The sequence below is a fragment of the Athene noctua genome, chromosome 18 (genome assembly GCF_965140245.1).
Source record: "Athene noctua chromosome 18, bAthNoc1.hap1.1, whole genome shotgun sequence".
Taxonomy (NCBI): Eukaryota; Metazoa; Chordata; class Aves; order Strigiformes; family Strigidae; genus Athene; species Athene noctua.
In genome coordinates, this window is record NC_134054.1 from 7131876 (window position 1) to 7154344 (window position 22469).

Here is a 22469-nt window from a genome sequence, read left to right on the forward strand (position 1 = left end):
AAGAAAGGTGCAGCCTTACTGGTAGTGGTGTCCTTCACGAAAAGGTTAATCATGTGGCTCAGGGGTGGTCTCCTCTTGGTGATCGATGAAAGCTTCCCCAGGATTGTCTCCTTCACCATCTCATCACTTGGCAAGCGGTACAAGGCCAAATAGTTCTCCTGCTTGAAAAGATCTTTAGCACCTGGTGTGAAACCTGAAACACAAACACAAGGAGAAAAATTGGGCTCTAACCAACGCAATTGAAAGGGTCTCTCTCTTGCTTCTGTGCCACCCACTTTGCCTGCACTCATTCTGACGTGTGCCCAGCAATAGGGCGGTGAGCTGTGCTCACTGTGCATCTGCACCAAGATGGCTCAACATCTATGATGAAAAACATTCAGAAACACTAGATGTTATTAGTAATGTAATGTAGATGTAATTACAGCTTTCATGCTTCTGGTTCATTGAAGAAACTGTGACGCTGAAGGACAGGCACAGAAGTGAGTTCAAGAGCTTCCAGGTTTTAATCCTAGTGTTACCTCTAATGTCTTGTCTCCCCTCAGTTTTCCCATCTATAAAACAAGCTGAGGTACCTCCCATCATTTACACCCAAACTCCTGGTAAAGCATTAGTGTAAAGACAGGGCAGCTATCTGTCCATTAGCAGGTGTTCTTTGTCCCCTGATGAGATTGGCAGACTTGAGCCAGAAGATTTCCAGCCTAGCCAGGGCTGGCTGGAAATACCCTTGATGACATTTGTTCCTTTGATAGTGTCTACAATGTCAGAACTTGCCAAAAGCAATCTCTTTAATAGACTCTTCTGGCAACCGAACAACAAGAGTCAGTGCTGTAATTCCACCTTCCCAGCAACCAGGACTGAGGAAATATTCTTCTTGTGCTCTCTAAGGATTAAGTGTCTTTCGACAGCTCTGATTTCTCTGTGTCCACTCATCCAGTTTCTCCTTACCTATTAGCCTGGCAAGCTCACAGAGGCCCCAGGGCACGTGGACAGGCAGCACAGCATTGTGAGTTTCCTGGAGGGCAATGTTGCAGAGGTGGTCAGAGAAGCGGCACAGACGCTCTGTCACGCTGGCATTGCAGAGATTGAGCAGCACGTTCAGGCCCAGAGGCTTGAGGGAATTCAAGTGCATGTGCCAGTTGGAGTCATCAAACTGGATGCAGGAGGGGTTCTGTTGGTCTTGGGACAGGCTAAGCATCTCAAGGTGGTAGTCACACACAAAGTCTTCAGCCTCACAAGCCAACACCTCACTGTCACCAACAACCTGGTCCAACAGACAGGAAAATTCTAATTGGTTACGATGATTACAGCTTGAGCCTAGAATCCTGCAGAGAATTCCCAATTAAATTCCCAAAAGGGCAGACTCTACATGTTTAAGTCTGTCTTACAGCTCCACAAAAGACTACTTGTGTGCCCTTTCAGTATGTCTCACCTGAGCATGTTCCTCCTCTCCACCCTCCGTGTCCTTGCTAAAACTCACATTGGACCCAGAGGGATGCTTGCTTCTGCTGTTTGGCTTTCGGTGGGCATGGGCATCGGGAGCCTTTGGGGGGTCATTAGACCAGCTGCTCCTCTCCTGCTCACTGGTCATGTGGACTGTGTCTGCCAGTGGGCCAGAGAGCAAAGCATCTCTTTCATGGGGCTGCAAGAGACCAACAAAATGAACAGTGGTGATTCAGTGGCTGAACACGAGCCACTACTGATTCACCTGGTGCTTTAGGATTCCTGTAAAAGAAGATCTTATCCTCACTGCTGCTATATCTTTTTAGCAAAGAATTATGGCATAGGACTTCCCTAGAAGCAAAGGGTCCCCTCTATAATACCACATTGTGCTGGTCAGTCAAACTATGATTAGAGCCAACACACTACATTATGGATTACGTATCACTCACCTCATCTTCCATCTCAGGATGGCAGAAGGACCGTGTAGAGAGCTCATCAGTCAGATCTTCATGGCTATCGTGAGGTGGTTCCACCTTCCCACTGAAGAACAGAACAGTCTCTGGGCTGGGGTTTGGCCAGGAAAGAATCCCCTGCTTGTCTACACAGCAGAGCACCTAGAACATCCCACAACACCCCCAAGAAAGCAAAATCTCAGTGAAAACATGTCTCAGTGTTCATTCATAGCTGTAAATATCATAAGTTTAATAAACACATGGGAGGACAGACAAGTCTTTCCTTCAACAACCTTCTTTCTTAAGAAACTGTACGTAATAACCCTCCAAGAAATCCAAGAATTCCTTGCTCTAGCAGGATTGATGGGTCATTTAACACCAATTTTATCTCAGGATATTGCAAAACTAGACATGAAGACCATGGGAAGGAAGCAACTACTCAACCTCTTTCACCAGCTAATACCTTATCAGGACTCAAACTAGCTGGTTCTTGAACAGGAGTCAGGAGGGTTATGGGACCAGAACCACAGCTGGAAAATACAGACACCTTGTTAGATGCCACAGAGTGTCTCTAACCATTGTTTTAGCCTATAAATGTCCTTCTTGGATAATACAAGACAGTTATTAACTCTTCTACAAAAACAGGTGCCTGAAGCGCTTCTAATTCCGGCACAGTGAACTGGCTGCTAACAGTCTATGCTCAGGGAAGGACGACATGAACAATGCAAATGAAGCATCCACAGAGGGCTCCTCCTTCTGACAACCCAGCAATACTCACAGTGACAGATCCCAGACTATGGAGCAAGCTGGAAGTGAAGCTCAGAGTTGGGGATTTGCCTTTTAAAACACAGAGGAAGTGGCTCCAGATACAGCGTATCATTTCCTGCCAAGGGAAGCAAAGGACATCAGCCAATTAAAGACTCATTCAGTGAAAGATGATGGGAGAGAAGGAAAAAAGGGAGTATGATATTACCTGCTTTCAGGTTCAACACAGTGATACACTGTAAGATAAACACCAGTCTCCGTGGGAACCTGTTAACTGATACAGTGCTGATGTTCTCAAGGGAAAGGCATTTCTTCCCCCTTCCAGAGCATGCTGACAGTCTGATTGTGGAACTGAGAATTCACTGAAACTACCAGTGTCTATCCAAAAACACAGGAAAGAATTCTGAAGTGATTTCATTTGGGGTGATTCAGTTGTTGTTACCTCTTAGTATTTTTTCCCAAATTAACTCTCATCCCTTTACATTATAGAGTTTGAGGCCTTAAACATCACCATGGTGCAGCTGGGTAAATGGAGTCACTGTGGTGAGGAGACTTGCTGAGGCAGTGACAATGTTGGAAATAAAGCCAAGGTGCCCTGACCACTCCATCATTACAAATTAATTGTAATCAACATGGTAATAATCTGAAAGAAGGAGATATTTTGCAAAATAAAAACATCAAGTTGGCACCCTTCATCTTCCACACGAAAATGTTTCAGAGGGAGTCTGGATGGCAGCCATCAATCGAAGCACCAGAGCTGTATGTTTTTCTCTGTGCACTCCTAAAGCCAGCAAAATCAGGTTTGCATTACAGTGTTATTTTACTGCTTTTTAGCTGTTGGTCTGGAATACTGTTACTGCAGAGCATTACCCCCAAAGCTCCTTAGATCAACTTCCTTAGTACAGCCATAAACTCAAATGCAAAACAATTATAAGCTATTTCCAGGAAGAAAGAAAGCTCTTATTTAACCACTTTCTCATAAGCAAAAATGTTACATAGGTACAAAAGGAAAGAAGAAAATCTTATCAATGAGGAAGGTCAGCTCAAATCACTCCCATTTAACACCTGAAAAACATCTCAGCTAAATGATGAACTGGTGCAGGAAGACAACAAAATATTCAGCAAAGGCAGCATATGTGTATGCAACCATGTGCACTCCTCTGTCTGTCTGGGAGCAAGGAGATAGGAACTGATTCTTAAAATACCTAGGGATTTTTAATCACTCCTGGAGTCCATCTGCCTCCTTATGGAAAGGGGAATCTTAATGCCAGATTAGACAGAAAAGTGTCTTTCCTCTACCCATGTTTAATCTGGATGATGCAATTTATAGAGTGGCCAGATGCAGTTCCTCCCCCAGAAAAAGGCCTTCTGAAGGTTTATTTGTCCCAGCTTTGGAAGGACTAGTAATGTGCTTAAGCTCGTTAAGGAGCATATGAAACAGGATCAGACTTTTTAAAAGCCTGAACATCCCATGGTCCCCTCTTCACATTTGCTCCTGGTGCTGACCGCCATCCCCTGTTCTTTAGTTTTTGGCTTGAAGAAGGAGGTTTTTCCGGTACAAGCAAAACACTTCCCTTCTTTCTGACACACACCATAAAAAGTTTATTTTACTCCTGGAACAGAAGGACTTGAAAGAGGTACTTTCTTCAGGACAGAAAATGTTGATTTCAAACCATTTGCAATATTCAGAAAAGCACAACCGGGCGCAGTATCAAAGTCACCTCAATCTCTGGTCAGCAGAGCAGCATTTACAAGGGAAAGTGTAGGGGAAAGACATGCAACCTGCATGCATAGCAAATTAAAGCAGCAAATGGTGACAATGGACAACTGACACAAGTAAAAAGGGTCTAGGAACAAGCAGGAGAACAGAGAGGAAGGGAAAGGATATCATGAAGTTCTGCAGTGAAGATGGAAGAAAACAATTCATAATAATAGTACCTGAGAAGATACCATCTCTGTGTAGCTGCTGAGAGTGTCCTCTGAAAACTTAGCAAGCTGCAGCAAGAGAAGAGACCAGTTACTATAATCGTGCTCAGAAATGTGTCATGAGGAACATCCTTCCCTAAATACTGTGCCTTCAGAGAGAAGAAAGCAGGAGTCCTGCTCTGCAGGAATCACTATACCAAGGCAGACCAATAGTTCATCAAAACAATTAAGTCTTTAATGGACTATGTCTTTATCTACTTGTGACACATATTCAAAGTGCTTGGTGCTGTACATCACAGAAGAACTCACAGTCATCACCTAAATGTCTACAGAGGAGGCTCTTTCTGGATAGTCATTTTTAGACAGAAAAAGCCAGGATAGACTGATCTGTTTTTAAGCTATATGGGTCAGTTAAAAGAAGGGAGCTAGAAGAGTGGTTGTAAAAGCAGGTGCCTGGAACATAATGGACACAGAGGAACGAGGTGATATGAATGGGATGTGGATAGGAAATGAAAAGAAATTATAGCAGGGCACTACCATGGGGCTCTTGGAATTACAACAAGAAATTTACTAACTCAAAATCTGTGCATCCAGCAAAAAGGAATTCCATAGTAGATGTAATTTTGGAAAACAGTTTAATTTAAGTATATTCATAAGCATAAGTGAATATAGCAATTATATTTGTATGTAAATACAACGACACCCCAAATAATAGTGCATATATCTGGCTCTTTAAAAAGTATCAGTTTAACAAAGCTGAAAAAAACAAAGACAAATTTGTCATAAATAATTTAAACTGAGAACTATGAAGGAGGATTAGGAACTGTTTAACAATATTGTACTAAAATTTGAAAAAGCAACAATCCGTAGTAAAACTAAAAAAGTCCAGTTCTGAATGGAAGTGAAAATAGAAGTGAAAATTAACATAAAAATACAAGAAAGCATACCAATAGGTAATTAAAACCACTCTTTGTTGAAGACAGTGAAATTGCAAATGATATTCCAGGCAAGGCAGACGTGTTAAATAAATATTGCTATTCCTTATTCAGTGATATAATCATACCATATGATAACTATGAAATATTTTCCATTCTAGCACTAGCTACTGAAAGTAAATATGTTTAAATTAGCAGGTCTGGACAACTTTCTGACTGTTACTGCTGATTTTGCACAAGGCTTGAAGCATGGATTAAGTCCCAGTGCAATGGAAGAAAGCCAATGTGCCAATGCCTAAAAACGGTAAGGAGAACAAACCGAGTTACCACAGGACCCCAGACAGACTTTGATTTCAGGCAGAATAACAGAGCAGCTAATATGAGACTCCAATAAAAGAAAAGTGGAATAATACAACCACCACCAAACGCTACAAGTATATGAATAATAAATCTAATCAAACTATTGTAATATCTTTTTTTACTAATTATGAATTTGACTGATAAAAGTAATGCTTTCGACATAGACCGTTTGGTACTTCGACTTGATACAAAATGCTTTACTGGTTTTCTAACAAAAACTAGAATAATACCAGAGAAATAGGGCCCATATTAAATATATTAGAAACAGATTATCTCCAAATGAAACAGAAACTGAGGAATTATTTGCAATAGGATGTGTTACTAGCTCAAGCAGGGACAAATTCTGGGTGTTTTGTTAATAGCCTGAAAGAAAACTAAAAAACCATTACTGATAGTGTAAACTATACAAAGTTTGGGGCAGGGTCCAGTAATAAGGAGAACAGACCACTGTTACAGAACAGTATGCATTGCTTGGTAAATAAGCAAAAACATGCATACCAACAGGTACAAAAGTAAGGTTGCATACCTAGGAGCAAAAATGAAGGTTGGACTTAGAGGATGAGGACTCTCCTAGAAAGCAGTAACTCTGTAGATTATCAGCTGGACAAAGCCTGGCCATTTAAAGCAGTGGCTAAAAGATCTAATACGATCCTTTGTTGCACTAACAAGGGAACATAGACTAGAAAGTCCAAATTATTCTGAAATTTAGCACAAGCACAACTTTTACTGGAATATTTTGTGGGTTTTGGAGAGTCATAATTCTACAGTGATCCTGAAGCACTGGAGAAAACTAAGAGGAAAGCCAAGAGAATGATCAGAGGGTTGGAAAATATGCTTATAGTGATTCAAGGTGCTTAAACTCTTTACTTAACCAAAGAGGCAGTAAAAGGGCATGTGAGTAGCTACAACAGACCAGAAATTTGATTGACGTGCTCTTAAACCTAGGAGACAAAAGATGTAAACGTTCCAAGGGCTGGAAATCAGATACTATAAAAATTCCCACTAAAACAGAATACCCATTTTTAGTAGTGAAGATAAATAATTACTGAAACAACCTATCAAAGGCATTACAAATGTTTTCAAACCAACATCGAATTCCTTTCTAAAAGGAATGCTGCTGTAGTCCAACTATAGTAACAAACCTGAGGCAGGGGTTCGTTTTGGGGGGCACCAGTTTGTGTCCTGCAGGATGTCTGACTAAACCAGTCATGAGAGTCACCTATGGCCTTGAAAAACTGGGAATCAAACAGCTTGAACACGATGGGAGGGGGCAGAAGGTGAAGAGTGTCACACAGGCCACGTGATTGGAGAGGAAGAGGGTCTTACCTACTACATTTTGAACAGAGTAGAGAGAAGGAAGAAGTGAAATAGGGAGGCCAAGAGAAGACTGCCCTAGTCAAGGGGGAGAATGACCAAGGCACATCACAACAGTTGTTCTGCATCAGCAAGGATGGAGGATCATGTTTGAGATGTCACAGAAAAAGCTGGCTGGACAGAGTGAGCTGCCTGGCAAGAAAAAGAAGACAGGAAAGAACATGAGGAAGGTCCAAGTATGAAGGACAAGGCAAATGTGTATGTTGAGAACGATGAAGCAGGGAAGCCAAGGAGCTCTGGCTTCTCCCAGCCAAACAGCAAGGTGTGAAGCGAAAGAGGAAAGAAGGTTCCAAAGACAGAAACCAAGTGATGCTGAGAATGGGTGGGAAAGGTAAAGTGGAGAAAACAATGGAAAGAGATGGTAAAGGTGCAAATGCCACTGAGGGAGGTAATATGTGTCCTCTCTCCCAGGACACAGGCAACTTAGTCGTGTATTACCTACAGGGAAAAGAATAGAAAACACAAACTCAGGACCACAGAGGCCAAGGAAAGCCAAGAAGGAGAGAAACTCTCTCCAAGTACAGGCATTACAGAAGTCAGCACAGAAGACAAACATAGCACAGTGCATGTCACCAACACTGCCACCAGAAGAGAACAAGAGACACCCATCAGTGCATCCGGTTCAGGATCACACATCCATCAGACTGCCAAACTCCACTCCCCAAACCAGCACAACCACCAGAAACTCCTCTTACTCTCTGATCCACTGCAAAGGCCATGCCTGCAAGCAAAGCCCCAGAGCCTCAGCCCACATGTTAAAACAAGGGGTTGCAGAGGATCTCGTGTATCCCACTCCTTCTCAGTGGCTAAACGTTCTCTAGTTATAGTCACCACAGGGCATTTATCTCCGTGTTGATCCCTCTGAAAGATTATGCTTAGCTGATAGAAAGGACATGTCTTGAAGAGATTTTTGGAATCACTGGAGGTTCCTATCACCCTGAGATATCTGTAGATGGGCTGAAAAAATTAAAACATCTGTTCAAGAAGAAGCCACACTGTGCTCCAGGGAGAGGGCACAGCTGGGACAACCAAAGATCCAAAGCTTTTACAATAATGTGGACACATCTATTGACTCCACTGTGCTCACTTCACAGAGCCCTTCCCATCTTCTGCCCCTTTCTCTGCAATGGTTTGATGTGGAGAGATACCTACCAGTGAGGTGGATGAGGCCTTGCTCATCTGGGCCAAGACTCTGGCTTCTCCAAAGGCTGTAGCAAGAACCCACAGGACAGGGAAAAGCAACGGAAGGATGGGTAGGACACCATTCACCTGAAAAAAAACTGTAATCACCAGCAAGCACAGATACAACAAGAAGTCAGACCTCTCACATGACATCTTTTCCACCACAGTGAGAGAGGATGGGTAAAAGGCAGAAGGCAGTGGCAGGAAGGAAGGAGACTGCTTGCGCTGGAAGCAGTGCAGCACAAGGAGAAGCTCAGGAGGGAGACACACACACCCTTCAGGGTTTAATGAAGGAGGCCATGAATATATCACACCAACTTGCAGCTGATTTTCCTGCTGAATTTGACATAAAGGTTACAAGTTTAAAGGGCAGGGATACTATACACATATATGTAGACATACACATACATATATACATACATGGCAAGTGAGAGAGCACAAACAATGTAAAGGGCAGTCTGGGAGGGATTGCCAGGGGAAAGCTATTTTCCTGCTCCACTGACAGCTCCTGGATCCAGCACGCACGCATGCAAAGGATGCTGTCGCTTCAGGGAGGGAATCAGTCTCAGTGGTGCTCTGGGGAGGCAGTGGAGTGGAGCTCAAAGCTCTCCTTTACCTGTAGCTGAAGAAGAGTGTATTGCCAAGAAGCAATTCCAGGAGCTTTGAAAATGAAGCGCACAGCATTAGTGATCAGGAAGCCAGCCTGCAATTCAAACAGAGACGACACTGTCAGCTAACAACTGGTACATGTAGGGAAGAAGTTTTCACTGCCTTGTAACATTCTCAGCCCTGGGAAAGTCTGGAAGATATACTTTGTCTGCTGCTGCAGTTCCTCCCTCCACTCTCACAGCTAGATGGCTCAGCATTTTTGCTTCTCTGAACTACCCAAGGTACACACAGTCAGTCGCATGAGTTAGGACCTGGCCGCAATTTCCTGTTGATGGTTGCAAATTCTTCACCTTTCTTGTCAAAACATGGCTATAGACAACAACAAAGGCTTGAAATGGGACCTACCAGTACAATAGGGACAGCATATTTCAGCATCACTGACTGTACAGTGAATCTCTCATTATCCAGGGCTGTCACAGGACGTGACAAAGCCATTTCCAGACACCACCTAAAAAATGGAAAACAGCCTGAGATTTTAGCAACCAAGACCCTAACTCCACACCTTCCTCAGATATAAACCTCCTGGTAGACCTGATTAGAACACTGTGTTCACCCTATGCTATGTGGGGTGACCTTCAAAAGAGAAGCAAAGTTCTACAATAGCAGCCTGAAAAACCTGCCGTGGTAAATCTGTTGAGCAAACTTCCCAGGTCTCCTCACCCACTGAATGGGAAGGCTCCATCACCCCGATGTGTACTGAAACTCCAACAGGACATTCAGATCTCTGTTATCTCCAGTTGACGAAAGGGTGTCATATCGATAGTTACATCAAATGCATGAAATCTGCATCCTCCCTGCATTGTTCAAATTTAGTTGGGAAGTAATGAGCTGAACAGTAATCCTTAGGATATATGTGGTTTTATATATTAGCCTAACCTACCAGTTAAGGAGGACAATTGAAGACAAGACAGTAAGAGACTTAGAGCATTCCCAGGGAATAAAGAAAACACAGCACAGCACATTTGACAGTTCCTGTCCTGGACTGGTAAGTCTCATTCTTTGCTGACACAAGGCAGCAACAAGGACACAGACAAGCTGTGCAGGCACTGTGCACTGTATTTAACCCACCTGACATTATCAATTATTGGGGTCTTCAAGACACGGAAAAGACGATACAGCTGAGGGTTCTGAGGTCCCTTCTTCACTTCTCCCCTTGGGGAGGGTGGAGGTGAGAAAGGTGGAAACAGATCTCCTGGCTCCAGAACTATGTGCTCATCATCCTAGGAAAAAAGTTAGAGAGCCCAAAGGCTGCAACAGTTGGGGCCTTGGTGGAATCCTGCTGCGAGGGACTGGAGGTTTAGTCCAGCAGGATCCCTCCCACTGCAAATGACATAATAGGTGTTTGTCACAGTTCCCTCTCAGCTCTCACAAACTATCGCTTCAAACTTGAAGCCAAATGAAATGTTTGTGTTCAAGCACATCTGGTTATTTCATGAAAATTGGCATTTGGAGTGAAAGCTATGATAAAAACCAACAAAGGTAAATTTCAAGCTTTAATTTTTTTCCAGTCTTCCTCAAGCAGCAAAATCTTTGCATAGATCTTGTGATTGATTTGTTAATTTACTACTACTACGGGTATTTTGTATCATCTTCTTTTATAATAAAACAGTAGTAAGGAGAAATTCAAAGCAGAAAAACTTTGTTTCTCCACATAAAAACCAGAATAAAGTAGGGAGTTTGTATGTCATATTGTATCATCCAATTGGATAGATCCACTCCACTTGCATTTAGCAGCATGTTACAATTTCCTCTTGACCTGGAAGAGATGGAAACGTGGTGCTTTGGTACCACATTAGTTCTCCTGTCCATTGGGCTAGGGAGTTCATAGAGGAGAGGCAGTCTTAACAAAGCACCGTCCTTGACTGAACTGGAATTTCAAGCTATTTTCAAGGTCAGAAGAAACCAAACACGCCAATAAGCTGTACACTGGGAATTAGAGTATTGGCAAGAAAATCCTAGGAAGTATATTGTTACAGGCCAGGGAAATAAAACAAGCAAGTTACCTTAATCCCTCTCAAAGAAGCAAATGACTCCTGGCCTGGCCTCAAAGCAATGACATCTCCTTCTACTAACAGGCTCACAGGCAAGTTGACAAGGTGACCATCCCTGTAGGCCCAATGAAGGGACCAGGATGGGGCATAAGGCATGTGAAGGTCAGGGTACATGGAGTCTGGCCATTTCACCTCTTTGCCAAGTGTATCTGAAAGCACAAAGTGTGAAAGAATTAAGTGGTAACAATTCTGGAGAGGACAATATACATCAATTTACATCTTGTAGTTGCTATAGGTCCTTCAGTGCTAAGCTTAGTCCATTCCCATGATCTTTTATCATGTCTCTCTTTCTCCTTGATGGCTCTTCCCCTCTCTCTCCACCCAGTATTAATAACTAAACATAGTCATTTTATAACCTTAAATACATACTTGTACAATGGAAAAGCTAAAGGCTGTCCTTAAAACTGCTGCACTGAAATAAACTGCCTCCTCAGGTTCAAAAGCCCCCGTTGAGACGATGCTCATGCACAGCAATTTATTTCCTTCTGTTCTATGTTGTGGTACAACCCCACGTATTCTTTTCTCATCATCTGCTGCAAGGCCGATATTTTTGTAATATACTGAGGATTCGAATGACTCCAAACTACACAGACATAACAGACGCCTACCTGATAACACACAGATTGGAAGCACATGGTCACATGACTGCTCAAAATAACTATTCTACAGGACATAATTCTCACAGCCTGTTTTTGCATAACACTGGAGAAGGCTACTAAGCCTAATTACTAATGTAAGTGATCAGGTTTGGAGAAAAATCCAATGGGAGGAAAACACAACTGCAAATGAGTGGACAGATAAATGAGACCTCACCATTTATCTTATCAATGATTGTCTGGAGTCTCCTCTCCACCTCTCTGCACTTCAGCCTCTCTTGACGCCCAATCATGAAGAGATCCAAGAGGAGAAGGAGGAAGAGTGCCAGTGCATTAACTATCTCAGCACCTTGGCTTTGCACAGCAAAACAGAAGAAAGCAGAAAGCAGATGAGTTTTGAGTAAATGAGCAGAATATACTGCCAGCCACCCACAGAGATAAATGCACTCCTGCTCAGTTGTTTATTCCTACATCCCACAGACTTATGGCTAAAAAAGAAAAGTGAGAGAGCTATGATCACAGTTCTTCTTTAGAAAAATGCCACCAGAGAAGTCTGAAAGGACCTGTCTCAATTAAAAAATGCCCTTACAAATACTGTCAAGGCATGCTACGGCACATATGACAGCACAGTAACTTCTATGAGCCACTGATTTCTCCGGTTTCAAAATTCATCCTATGATAATGCCTTTGGATTTTTCAAGATCTACAAACACTGTAGAAAAAAAGTCTCAGCCTCTCCAAATGACATTCTATGGGTCTACTACAAGTAGAATTAAGTTGGCTGAAGTTTTGTGAAAGGGACTGATAGGGACAGAATTACCAGTGTGAATATGCTATTGTCTAGATGTCTAGACAGAATGAGGGACAACACTGTTATATCAGCCACACACAGTGTCAAGATAATATAAAACTACCACCTTGCCTCAGTTAACCAGCAGAGGATGTTTGCTTACCTCCCCTGTGGCTGGCTCCCATAGCAGCACAGCAGCAACAGCACTGCCAGAAGCATCAGAGATGCACCAGGCCAGTGGAAACAGGAGCAACGGTTACCATGGTACAGAAAACTGCTCCTCCACACCTCCTACGAAAGGAGAGCAGCAGACAGTCAGCATTCATGAAATAGAGAGCCAGACATTTGGAAAAAGCCGAGTGAGAAAGGGTGAAGGCAGCAGTTGACACTCCAGGGTGAACACAACTTTGTAAAACCCCTGAAAATGATACAGAGCATCCCAGGTCAGTTATGGGAATGCTACAGCACTAACGGTTGCTTAGCTGGCAAGTCTGCGTGAACACGCTCTGCTTTGCTCTTGCTTGGAAGAATGAAAAGGCTTCTGTGCCAGGCTGCCCCATTGTCACTAACCAAGCGAGGAACACTTTTAACATTTAAGTACTGTGCATAAACATTAGCACTTTGTATTCAACACACACACCAGACAAACATGGTGGATAAGGGGAGACTGTTGAGCTTCACAGCTCTTTCCACCTGATACAATCTCCACAAGCACACTGCCAGTAGTGGCTCTTGAAGCCCTTCGATCCTTCAGAGGTGAAACTAAGCCCCTGTAGAGCTCCAGCATCCAGGTGAGAAGTGCTGAGAGAAACATACCCTTTGGCAGATTCCTTGCTTTGTTTCCAAGGACTTTAGCAGTTCTACACCCAGACACTCTGCAGCAGCAGTCTGGGAGGAAATGCAGCCAACTTTTGTTTAATCTTCAGCTTTACTTTGAGAAGGGGAGACTGAGTGCCCAAACTTGTGATGTCTGGTGCCTCACCTTCCATGAAGTCACTTTTTTCCGTTCCTTCTGATGCCCCTCCAGCAGTGCTGACAGCTGGTCTCTCAGGATTGTGAGGGCTTTCTTTGTGGTGAGGCCCAAACTTGAGGTCATCTCATCCTAAGGTGCCAGAAAAACAAACTGTTTAGTGCTTTCCTATTTTCTTTTTTAGGCTTTTTCCTGATGCCTGACTGAGCACCCTACCGTGAATGCCCTGCACTCATCATCACCAGTCTGATTCTCCATTTTCCTGAAATCATCTTCCCTCCTGTGAACTTTAGACTGCTGGCTGGAATTAGAGCCCTTAGATAATATCAGGTAAACAAACCGGTCCTGACTGTGCCAGATAAATACTTTATCAAAGCACAATACCAAGTCATTTCTGTGAAACAAGATTCTAATCAGCAGAGGCTGAGGACAGTACAAAGGGAGGCTGCTCAGCTCCGAGGTTACGCAGGTTTGAACTGGTATCAGCTTGCAGAGACAACAGAACAGACACTTATGGTAGAATTTTAATGATACATGATAGATTTTTGCTAACAGTAGTAGAATATCTGCAATTCTAAACAAGAGTGGTCTGATTTCCACAACTGCTCCTTATGAATTTTTGGTTATGAATCCTGCCTCTGTGGCTACTTTGACACACAAGCCCCCAGATTTAACTGTTAGGCCATGGATCAGTTCAGGAGGAGACATAACTCCAGTATCAGCTCCTCCTTTTACAAGAGAAAGCGTTAAAGAGTTCTAAGTGCTGATGAACATACTAGGGAGACATCTGGACTTGAAGGCAGCACACAGAGTCCAGAGCACTGCTCCCTCACTGGTCAGCAAAGAGGCAGCTGCCTGAAAGGACGCAGGCAGAGAGAGAGCGTGCCATGTGGAAAATACTGCCATAAGATGCTAATAACAAGAAAGTGGGGTAAATGCTTGCAGTTCTGGGGCAAGAACAAGCTCTTTCCTTCCTTTCAAATCACAGACTGCTGCGAGGTACTGTGGGTACCAGATCACTGAAAGTGAATCAACAAGGAAAAGCAGGCAGGTGTCTATGAGAGGGCTACAGCAGGTATCAGGGAGCTGGTCAATAAAAGTTCTCATTTGCATTTCATCTTTAAATACAAACACCCTGAGGGTGTACAGCACATAGGATATCCTGCACACACACACACATGCTCAGGTGTATCATACTGTTGACAGAGTATAGAACTACTGAACACAAAGCAGGCAGGAAGCTTCCCCCTCCGGTCCCCACCAGTGTGATACACAGCCCAGCAAATACAGCTCAGGCAGGAGCTGCAGCAATTCCTGCTATTGCAGCCATCAGCTTCCCAGCCCTGCCAAATCCACCGCTCTGCTCTTCAGGAGCTGCATGCTGGCACCCAGCTCTGCAAGTGCAGCTCAGCTATGATCTGCACTTTTCTTCCTGTTCCTTAACTGAGTGGTTTCCAGGTGAACATTTATCGGAAACTAATCTCGGACTTCAGGCTCATTTGCATTGATGGTCCAATCCAAACTGTAATGTAAGCATCAAGGAATAGCAGATAGATGTTCTTTAAGCTACCATCTACCACACACACACACACTCCCCACCTATCAGGGACAATTTGAAACAGCAAATTCTGGCCAGGCAGCGTCTAGCAATGCTGCTTCAGCTGCACTTTTACAGAACTAAAAATAATCCTGCTGTAGTTTTAATTCTCTGTGTCAGTTTTAGGAATAGAGGAAGCAGTTCTGTGTTGTTCTTGGAAGCAGCCCAGGTAACATCAGCACAGGACTAAACACAGGAGTCTCTCAAAGACTCCCAGAGGAGAAGATGGCAGGCAGTGTAGCTGGCAATGGACATGCCACTGCACTACGGGAGTGCTGCAAACAGGAGTGTCCGAGAGCAACACGGAGCAAGTGACAGTAAGGTTTCTCTCTCTGCGCTGATGGCTGGCTGTTGGGGGCATAGCAAAGCACCCACAAAAACACTCATCCTCTCCAATACAGGGAAAACTGACAGATAAATATGACACAGAAAGAAAAAGCAGCAATAATAAGAGGGACTTTAACTGGAAAGCAAAGTCTGCTTAGGCACTGAGCTGGTGCCAATGGATACATCAAGAGCTACAGAAGAAACGAGAGGGAAGTTGCACTTAATGCCAACATCTACTACAGTTTCCACTGCCTGGAAAGAGAAACTGCCACATCACAGCAGGCAGCGAGCAGCAAATCCAGAGGTAATCAGAAAAGCTCCTGAAATACTTGCACATCTGCTCCAGTCTTTACATAGGACTTACTGCTTTGCCGTAGCATCAGTCAAGGTAAGGGCAGCCACAAAGGAAGGTGGCTGTAGCAGGTGCGAGGGACAAGTGCAGAGTGTGGCAGGGCTGGGGAAGAACGGCAGGAAGGGCAGGGATTGTTAAACATGCATCCTGACACTTGGGAGTATTCGGCAAAGCAGGCAGAGCCAGCCCAGTAAACAAAGGCTGAATAATGTGAGTGAGAGGCTGCCTGAAGTGACTGATAACCTATCGCCGGCGAGCATCCAGGGAAACCACTTGGAACAAGGAACAGAAGGGACAGGCCAGAAGAGCCACCCTGAACTCCTGGCAAGGGGCAGCTCTAGGTTTTCGCAACAAGAGCTGCCCTGCTAAGTCATCAACTGCTAATGAGGCATTTTTCAAATGCCCTAAAGTAAACCTTTGTATATGGCAAACCTAGGGCTCTTAAGCTGTCCCAGAGGGATCTTTCCAGCCTTTCATCAGCTGCAAGTCCTCTTCCTGCCACAAAAGAGGAGGTTGAGCACCCCAGGGTGAAGAAGCCATTCACAGGAGGTATCAGTTCAGTAATAACAACCTCAACATTCACATCTTTGCTTTGGAAAGATGCATTCAAAGAATAATCCGCTAATTTTCAGGTCAAAACAAAAACAGTGAGACACCTTCCACCCAGCTGCCTTAGCACAGGGTTTCCTCTGAAGAACAAAAAAAAGAAAAACCAGACAGTAAATACCAGGTTACAGTGAGAGCAAACCCCTGATGGGTATCAGGAGGCATTTTAAAAGGCTATACTTTCCTTCTGCCATGCCTAAAGGGAAAAGTCCTGAAGAGAAAATAAGCAAGTGCTTCCTCCTTTGCCCCAAGAGGCTGGAGCGCACATGAGCCTCTAAGTGCACTTAGGGCACCTCTGGAGCTGCCCTCCTGCCCTGGCTATCACAGCCTCAGTCTGAGAGGCATGACTGAAGCCAGGTAAACACGGGATGATTGCAACCCTCTGCCCTGCGGATGATAGCGCAGCTCTCAAGAGTTGTAATCTGCAGGATGGCTGATAAGGAAAAACACACAGTGCAGGAAATTGGTTTTGTGCATGTGATTTTATTTTCTAGAGGGAATGAATGTGCTGAGGTGTGGACTGGACAGGAAGACGAAAAGATGCGTGAGTTCCTCCACTTTCAGTAAATATCCTACATGTTCATTTACTGCTTAGCTTGCCTGCAAATGTTAGGGAAAGGGAACCTGACTGAGATCTTGCAAACGCACAGGTTTAGGAGCTGGTTTGGCTCTTCAGGAAGGGGAAAGAAACAACTCAAAGCTAGGAGACAGGGAGCCACAGAATCTGTCAACTTTTCTTTTGCCTTCTCCTCTTAGTTGGCCCTACATAGTTCAACAGGGGGAAATTAGTTGGCAAATACCCAATGATCCAGGAGCTTGTTTAAATCTTTAGACTTGCCTGGCTCACAGCAAAAAAGTTTCCTTTCCCTTCCTCGTGGGTTGCAGGAGCATTTTCAGACTGACAGGTAGAAAAAGAGTGGTTATTTTCAGATTTTTCCTCCCACAATGTGAAGTTGTTCCTGAGCATCACCACCTACTCACGTCTGCCTCCCACAGCCCACCTTCATCCTTGCACAAAATCACCACTGGCTCCTGATCTCTCCTCCTAAAATTCCCACCCTGTTCTTTTACAGAGAACCATTCAAGAATATCTTAAAAGTTTCTCAGCTTTTCTCACACTCTCATCCAATGAAAGACAGAGGTCTTGCTCCTTCCTTCAAAAGGAACAAGCAGAGGTCAGAATGTATACAGGTGAGAAATGGACACAAAATATGAGTATAATTAAGTCCTCTTGTATTTTCATACAGCCATTACACATCCATAGTAACATATTTATTTATTGTACCAGTAAATGTTGATATAATATGTGGCGTATCACATGTGCCAAACATTTTTTAAAATAATACTGGAGCACAAATATATTCTTTGCTTTATAAGCAAAGTGGGTTGAATCATCCTCCACCCTCTATGGATTCAGTCTCCTGCAGAATAAGGGCTTCTCACCAAGACTGTTGTACACTTGAATGTAACTGCCTTTACAAAGGTTGTTTAAACAAATAAAGAAATAGAAAACAGAAGATCTGACAGAAGCTTCAATTTTCATAGACTGCAGATCCACCCCTCTGATGCAGAGTGATATGGAAAACTGCTACAAGGCAGCTGTCAGATTGTTTCCCTCTTTCCAGGCTGCACACCCTAGGCCCCTTTTTTAACACTTCTACTCAATTGCTTTTCAGATTTAAACAGCTGGAGGTGGGAAACGGGGCAGCAGAACATTCTTCCTTTTTCTGAGAACTATTTTGCATTCCTTAGCAGAAAAATAAGGCAGTTTTGAGTTTAACAATGACATTTTGCAGGCTATTAATCTATTTCAGAGATTACACCTCCTGAAATGTAAGCATCATTTACAGTTTCAAAAACACATGAGAAAGAGTAACTCCACCAAATACATTTGCATTTAGCAATGTAAGTCAGATTCTTGCTTAGGATAAGGCACAATGTGACACATAAGAGGGTTTTTTTGCATCTCATCAGAGAGGACAGCAGACATGCGAAAGCACACGATTTTTGGGGCAACATTTCTTACAGCAGACTAATGCTAGAGAGGGATTTATTCTTGTTCTAAAGCAAATCATAGATCAGTATGCTACAGCTCTGCCCAACTGCGGCTGCTGAGTTAGTGCTCAGACTGCCTGAAACGGCATATCCATGCTATGGAACGATACAGGTGTAGCCAGCAAAGCCAATGCACAGGCTACTCTGGGCTGTTACCCTTTACTACCGACATCCTTGGTCCCTGTTACGCTTTTTGTCTTTCTTAGTGCTCACCTGGTTACTTTTCAAAACAGGTCTGATCCCTTCCTTACTCGCTACTAGCAAGAGTGCTTCTCTAGTGCCCCAGGCTACAGGGAGCCTCCACCCTGACACATTCCTACTCCACCGGATAATCTTTTGATTAAGACTCTGGACTATCTGTCAGCTCAGATGGATTCTGTTCTTTCTTCTGCCACAGATTTCTGCATGAGTGTGAAAACTGGATGCTTCTCTGTGTCTCTGTGCCATCTCTATAATGGGACTATCAACTCCCTACCAACTGTAGTCATTGTGAAGACAATAATATTCACCAACCCATCTGAACACTACTGGAAAGCACAGAAAAAAGAAATACATGTTGATACCTGCATGATTCAGGCAGTTCTATCAAGCAGATCATGGCTTTGTGGGGACCACGGCCTTTAAAACTGGACATGCCAGAACAGGTACCAGAAAGCACAACAAACACCGCTATTAAACTTGGTTTAAATGCCACCTGACATGAGCTTTGGAGCCACAGCTTAGCTGTTGGTGGTCTCAAATCAAATGAAACAAGCAAAGTCTTCAGCACAGCAGTGCCCAAATTAATGGACAGAGCAATAGTCAACAACTGCCTCCTTCCTCCATCTGCAGCAACAGTATGAAAGGCAGCCCAGACCTCCCCCTGGCCCTGGACAAAAGAGCCCCCACAGTTTGGTAACTGGGTGTCTGTGGGGGCTCCAGTGTGGATGCTGGCTTTGAGGCTCCCCACAGCTCATCGCTAGCAGGGCCTGCAGACTTACACTGCAAAGAGACACAGCTGCAAGAGCACGGATCTCTCAGAGATCTGGCCAAACCAACGCTAATCAGCTGTCTGAATCACCACTGCATTTTGAACAGAGTCCATTTTAATCCAGACAATGACATTCACATTCTATGCCCTCCATGAAGCACAGCATAAGATGCCAACAGGCATGATCAACCTTTCTACACGGGTAATGCAAAGCCCAGCACTTCGCTTCTCAGCTAGTAGCAGCTCAAAAGCAGTGAAAGAAGCGACTGCTCCCCAGGTAACAGCGCAATTTTGAATTGTACATTCCTCGGTGTGTCTCTTTGGTCCTGTTTGCAGCAGCAAATCCCCAACCATAGTTACCTGCCCCACCAGGCTGCTGGCAGGATGAGGGAGTGTTTATGCAGTGCTTTGAAGCTCACCTGTACTACACAATTATCAAGCTTTAATTACTGTAATTTATCCAGTTACATTATTTCTCCAAGTTCAGAGAGCAGTTGGGGGTCTGTATTTATCCTGGCTGCAACACACAGCATACAGCTTTATGCCAATGCAGAGCTTACTCCAGAGGATGCTAATCCCCTCCCAGAGGCCAGCAATGCTCAGAAATCCACAGAACTTCAGCACATCTTTCATTCCCCTGTGAGCTTCCTTCCCATCTTCACTTCTTTACCTGAAGACTTTGGGGACTAAAACAGCCTAGTAACAACTAATACAGCCTAGCAGTGCACTGCGAGCCCTGTTTCAAAGGGTTAAGGAGCTTCAACAGCTACAGATCAAAGCTCATAGAAGAAACAGACAAATTTAAGTCATGAGCCAAACAGGCAGCAAAGCAGAAGTCAGCAGCTAAAATCATGTTTGGCCCCTCCTGTTGGTTTTAGGGTTAAATCTACAGTTTAAAACAGAGCTTTTTTCCCTATCACCTCCAACACCAAGCTATTCCCTAGCTAAAATCATCATTCACTGCTTCATGTCCTGCCATAACCTCTTTCCCCAAAATCTCAAAGCTCTTCACAAACCATCACATCAGGCAGGATGCAGGTTGGGGAGGGAGACAGGGAAAGCCATTTTGAATTTAAATGTTAAGGGAGAGAAACTTACTTTGCGGCATTTGCCTTGGTGGGGGATCCAGAGATCAGCCTGCTTGAAGAGCATCTGGGCTAAATTCCTGCGCCACTTCCCCAGCAGCTTGCACTGCTGCTGCCCTCCAAAAATGCGAGAGCAAAGAGGGAGAGAGAGCAAGACTGTGCAGAGCCCAGCGCTGCAGAGAATGAGACAGAAGCAGCAGAGTGAAGCACCAGTCTGCTGATTAATTCAGCCTGTTTCCAGTCACGCTGCAGATCCAGCAAGGAGGCGGTGGATGGGGGTGGGGGAGAGAAAGGGGGAAAAAAAAGGCACAGAGAGAAGAAAGTTTGCCCAGGATAGCACCAGATGTCTGTAAGAATGGTTCATTCATCAGATGGAGCCGACACAGCCAGAATCCCTGGGTTCCCTGCCTGCAGAGATTCATATGCATGCACAGTAAGGGTTGATGCTGGCAGACAGGGGTCTGTGGAAAAGCAGATGGCAAATTAGACAGGACAAAGTGCTATAGAATATAGTATGGGGGAAGGAACACCTGAGCAGGCAAAGAAAAAGATGAGATTGAGACAGAGACCCAGGAATACTAACTACTACATAAATCTAGGAGAGTCTTCCAGATGACTCCGCAGCTTTGGATTCAAGTTCAATTTAAAAATATAAGCAATACAAGTTGAGTCCCGTCTGAAGTGCTCCCTCTCTCTTCCTTGTTGATAGAGAAAGCAACAAAAGGCCCTCTCAGCATCAGTATTCACACATCCTGAGCCACACAATCTAAACCAAAAGGTGCACATAAATTCTTCATAGCCACACACCATGCCTGGGGCTGCCCGTCTACTGACACCTGGGCAGTGACACGGAGAAGGCAAAGGATTAGTGTAGACAGGGAAGGGCCACATATAACAACAGGTAATGGGATAACAAGGCCTTTGGAGGTGAAGAAGGAATGAGCCTTCTCCCTCATTCTCATCTTTTACAGGAATGCTTCCTTCTCATCGTTGGAGGGAAGCACCTTTATAAGCAGCTTTTTATATATCTCCTGCTTCAGTGCTGTCCTAATTCTGACAGGCTTCCCAGTTCTGCAGAGCAATCACTAAACCAATTACTTTCATTTCACATAGAAAGGGGTAAAGAACTGGCCCAGCCAAGAACCACATCAGTAGCTTGCCAGGGATTACAGCTGGCCGGTACTGAATGGAACAGACAGGCACTGCAAAGGCTTCCAGTCTCAGCACAGCATGTAGCTTTGAAGACTATGTACAGGTGTCAGGACTCATCCACCCTCCCTGGCCAAGCTCTTCACTTCCTTTTCTTCCCTGAGGTTCAAATGTCTAAACAGGCACAGCACATCTTCTGTGTTTAAGGCCCGAAGTGCAGAGTTTTAAGAGGTCTCAATATTTACAATAAAACCAATCCAGGGTCTAGTTATCACCTCTGTGTTGGCACTGAGTTACACATTGGTATGTAACCTCACAAAGCTCTTAAGGCCAAAGTTGAAGCGAAGCAGACACTGCATTTAGCATAACTTAAGGAGAAAGCAGGGGGAGAAAGAGGCAAGACATCCTTCATCCTTCTGTAGGGCATTTTGTTTCCCAGACAACAATTTTAAACCACAGAGAGGAACAAAATGTCCTAATGGCACATTTTTTTCTTCCTTCCTCTTTCCCTGCTAAGAAACTACTCACCTACTCACTTCAACACAAGGAAAAAAGGACAAAAAAACCAAGGATCATCAACAACATAGGGTAAGAATGGACAAACCCTCACACAACATCCATGCAACAACCCCCTCTCATCACAGTGCTCACTGATCTGTTTCCCATGGCTCTGCACCTTCTGAAGACTCCAATGAATGTGAATAAAACAACTTGCTGGTGACAGTGCAATACCAGGAATAACCCTTTTGCTTCACACAGTTAAAAGGCCCCAACAAAACTTTCTTCTTTAAAAACACCAGCTTTGGTGGTGAACACAA

General features: G+C 44.1%; 1 protein-coding gene across 4 annotated transcripts in view; it reads right to left on the reverse strand.

Moving 5' to 3' along the window:
* The window catches only part of TMEM94 (transmembrane protein 94), a 38753-nt gene extending 18140 nt beyond the window's left edge, over nucleotides 1–20613 (reverse strand). For 2 of the 4 annotated variants that reach the window (XM_074921986.1, XM_074921985.1), the window contains exons 1-15: nucleotides 20516–20613; nucleotides 13523–13642; nucleotides 12704–12831; nucleotides 11968–12104; nucleotides 11107–11303; nucleotides 10172–10323; nucleotides 9449–9551; nucleotides 9051–9137; nucleotides 8405–8521; nucleotides 4596–4652; nucleotides 2671–2775; nucleotides 1890–2054; nucleotides 1430–1639; nucleotides 946–1261; nucleotides 20–193 (exon numbers count right to left, since the gene is read on the reverse strand). In XM_074921986.1, coding sequence (XP_074778087.1) covers nucleotides 20–193; nucleotides 946–1261; nucleotides 1430–1639; nucleotides 1890–2054; nucleotides 2671–2775; nucleotides 4596–4652; nucleotides 8405–8521; nucleotides 9051–9137; nucleotides 9449–9551; nucleotides 10172–10323; nucleotides 11107–11303; nucleotides 11968–12104; nucleotides 12704–12831; nucleotides 13523–13642; nucleotides 20516–20569 — 2122 coding nt within the window. In that variant the 5' untranslated portion in view covers nucleotides 20570–20613. The remainder of the gene's footprint in view (nucleotides 1–19; nucleotides 194–945; nucleotides 1262–1429; nucleotides 1640–1889; nucleotides 2055–2670; nucleotides 2776–4595; nucleotides 4653–8404; nucleotides 8522–9050; nucleotides 9138–9448; nucleotides 9552–10171; nucleotides 10324–11106; nucleotides 11304–11967; nucleotides 12105–12703; nucleotides 12832–13522; nucleotides 13643–20515) is intronic. The other 2 variants (XM_074921988.1, XM_074921987.1) reach the window with 2 other exon arrangements.
* Between the last annotated feature and the right edge of the window lie 1856 nt (nucleotides 20614–22469).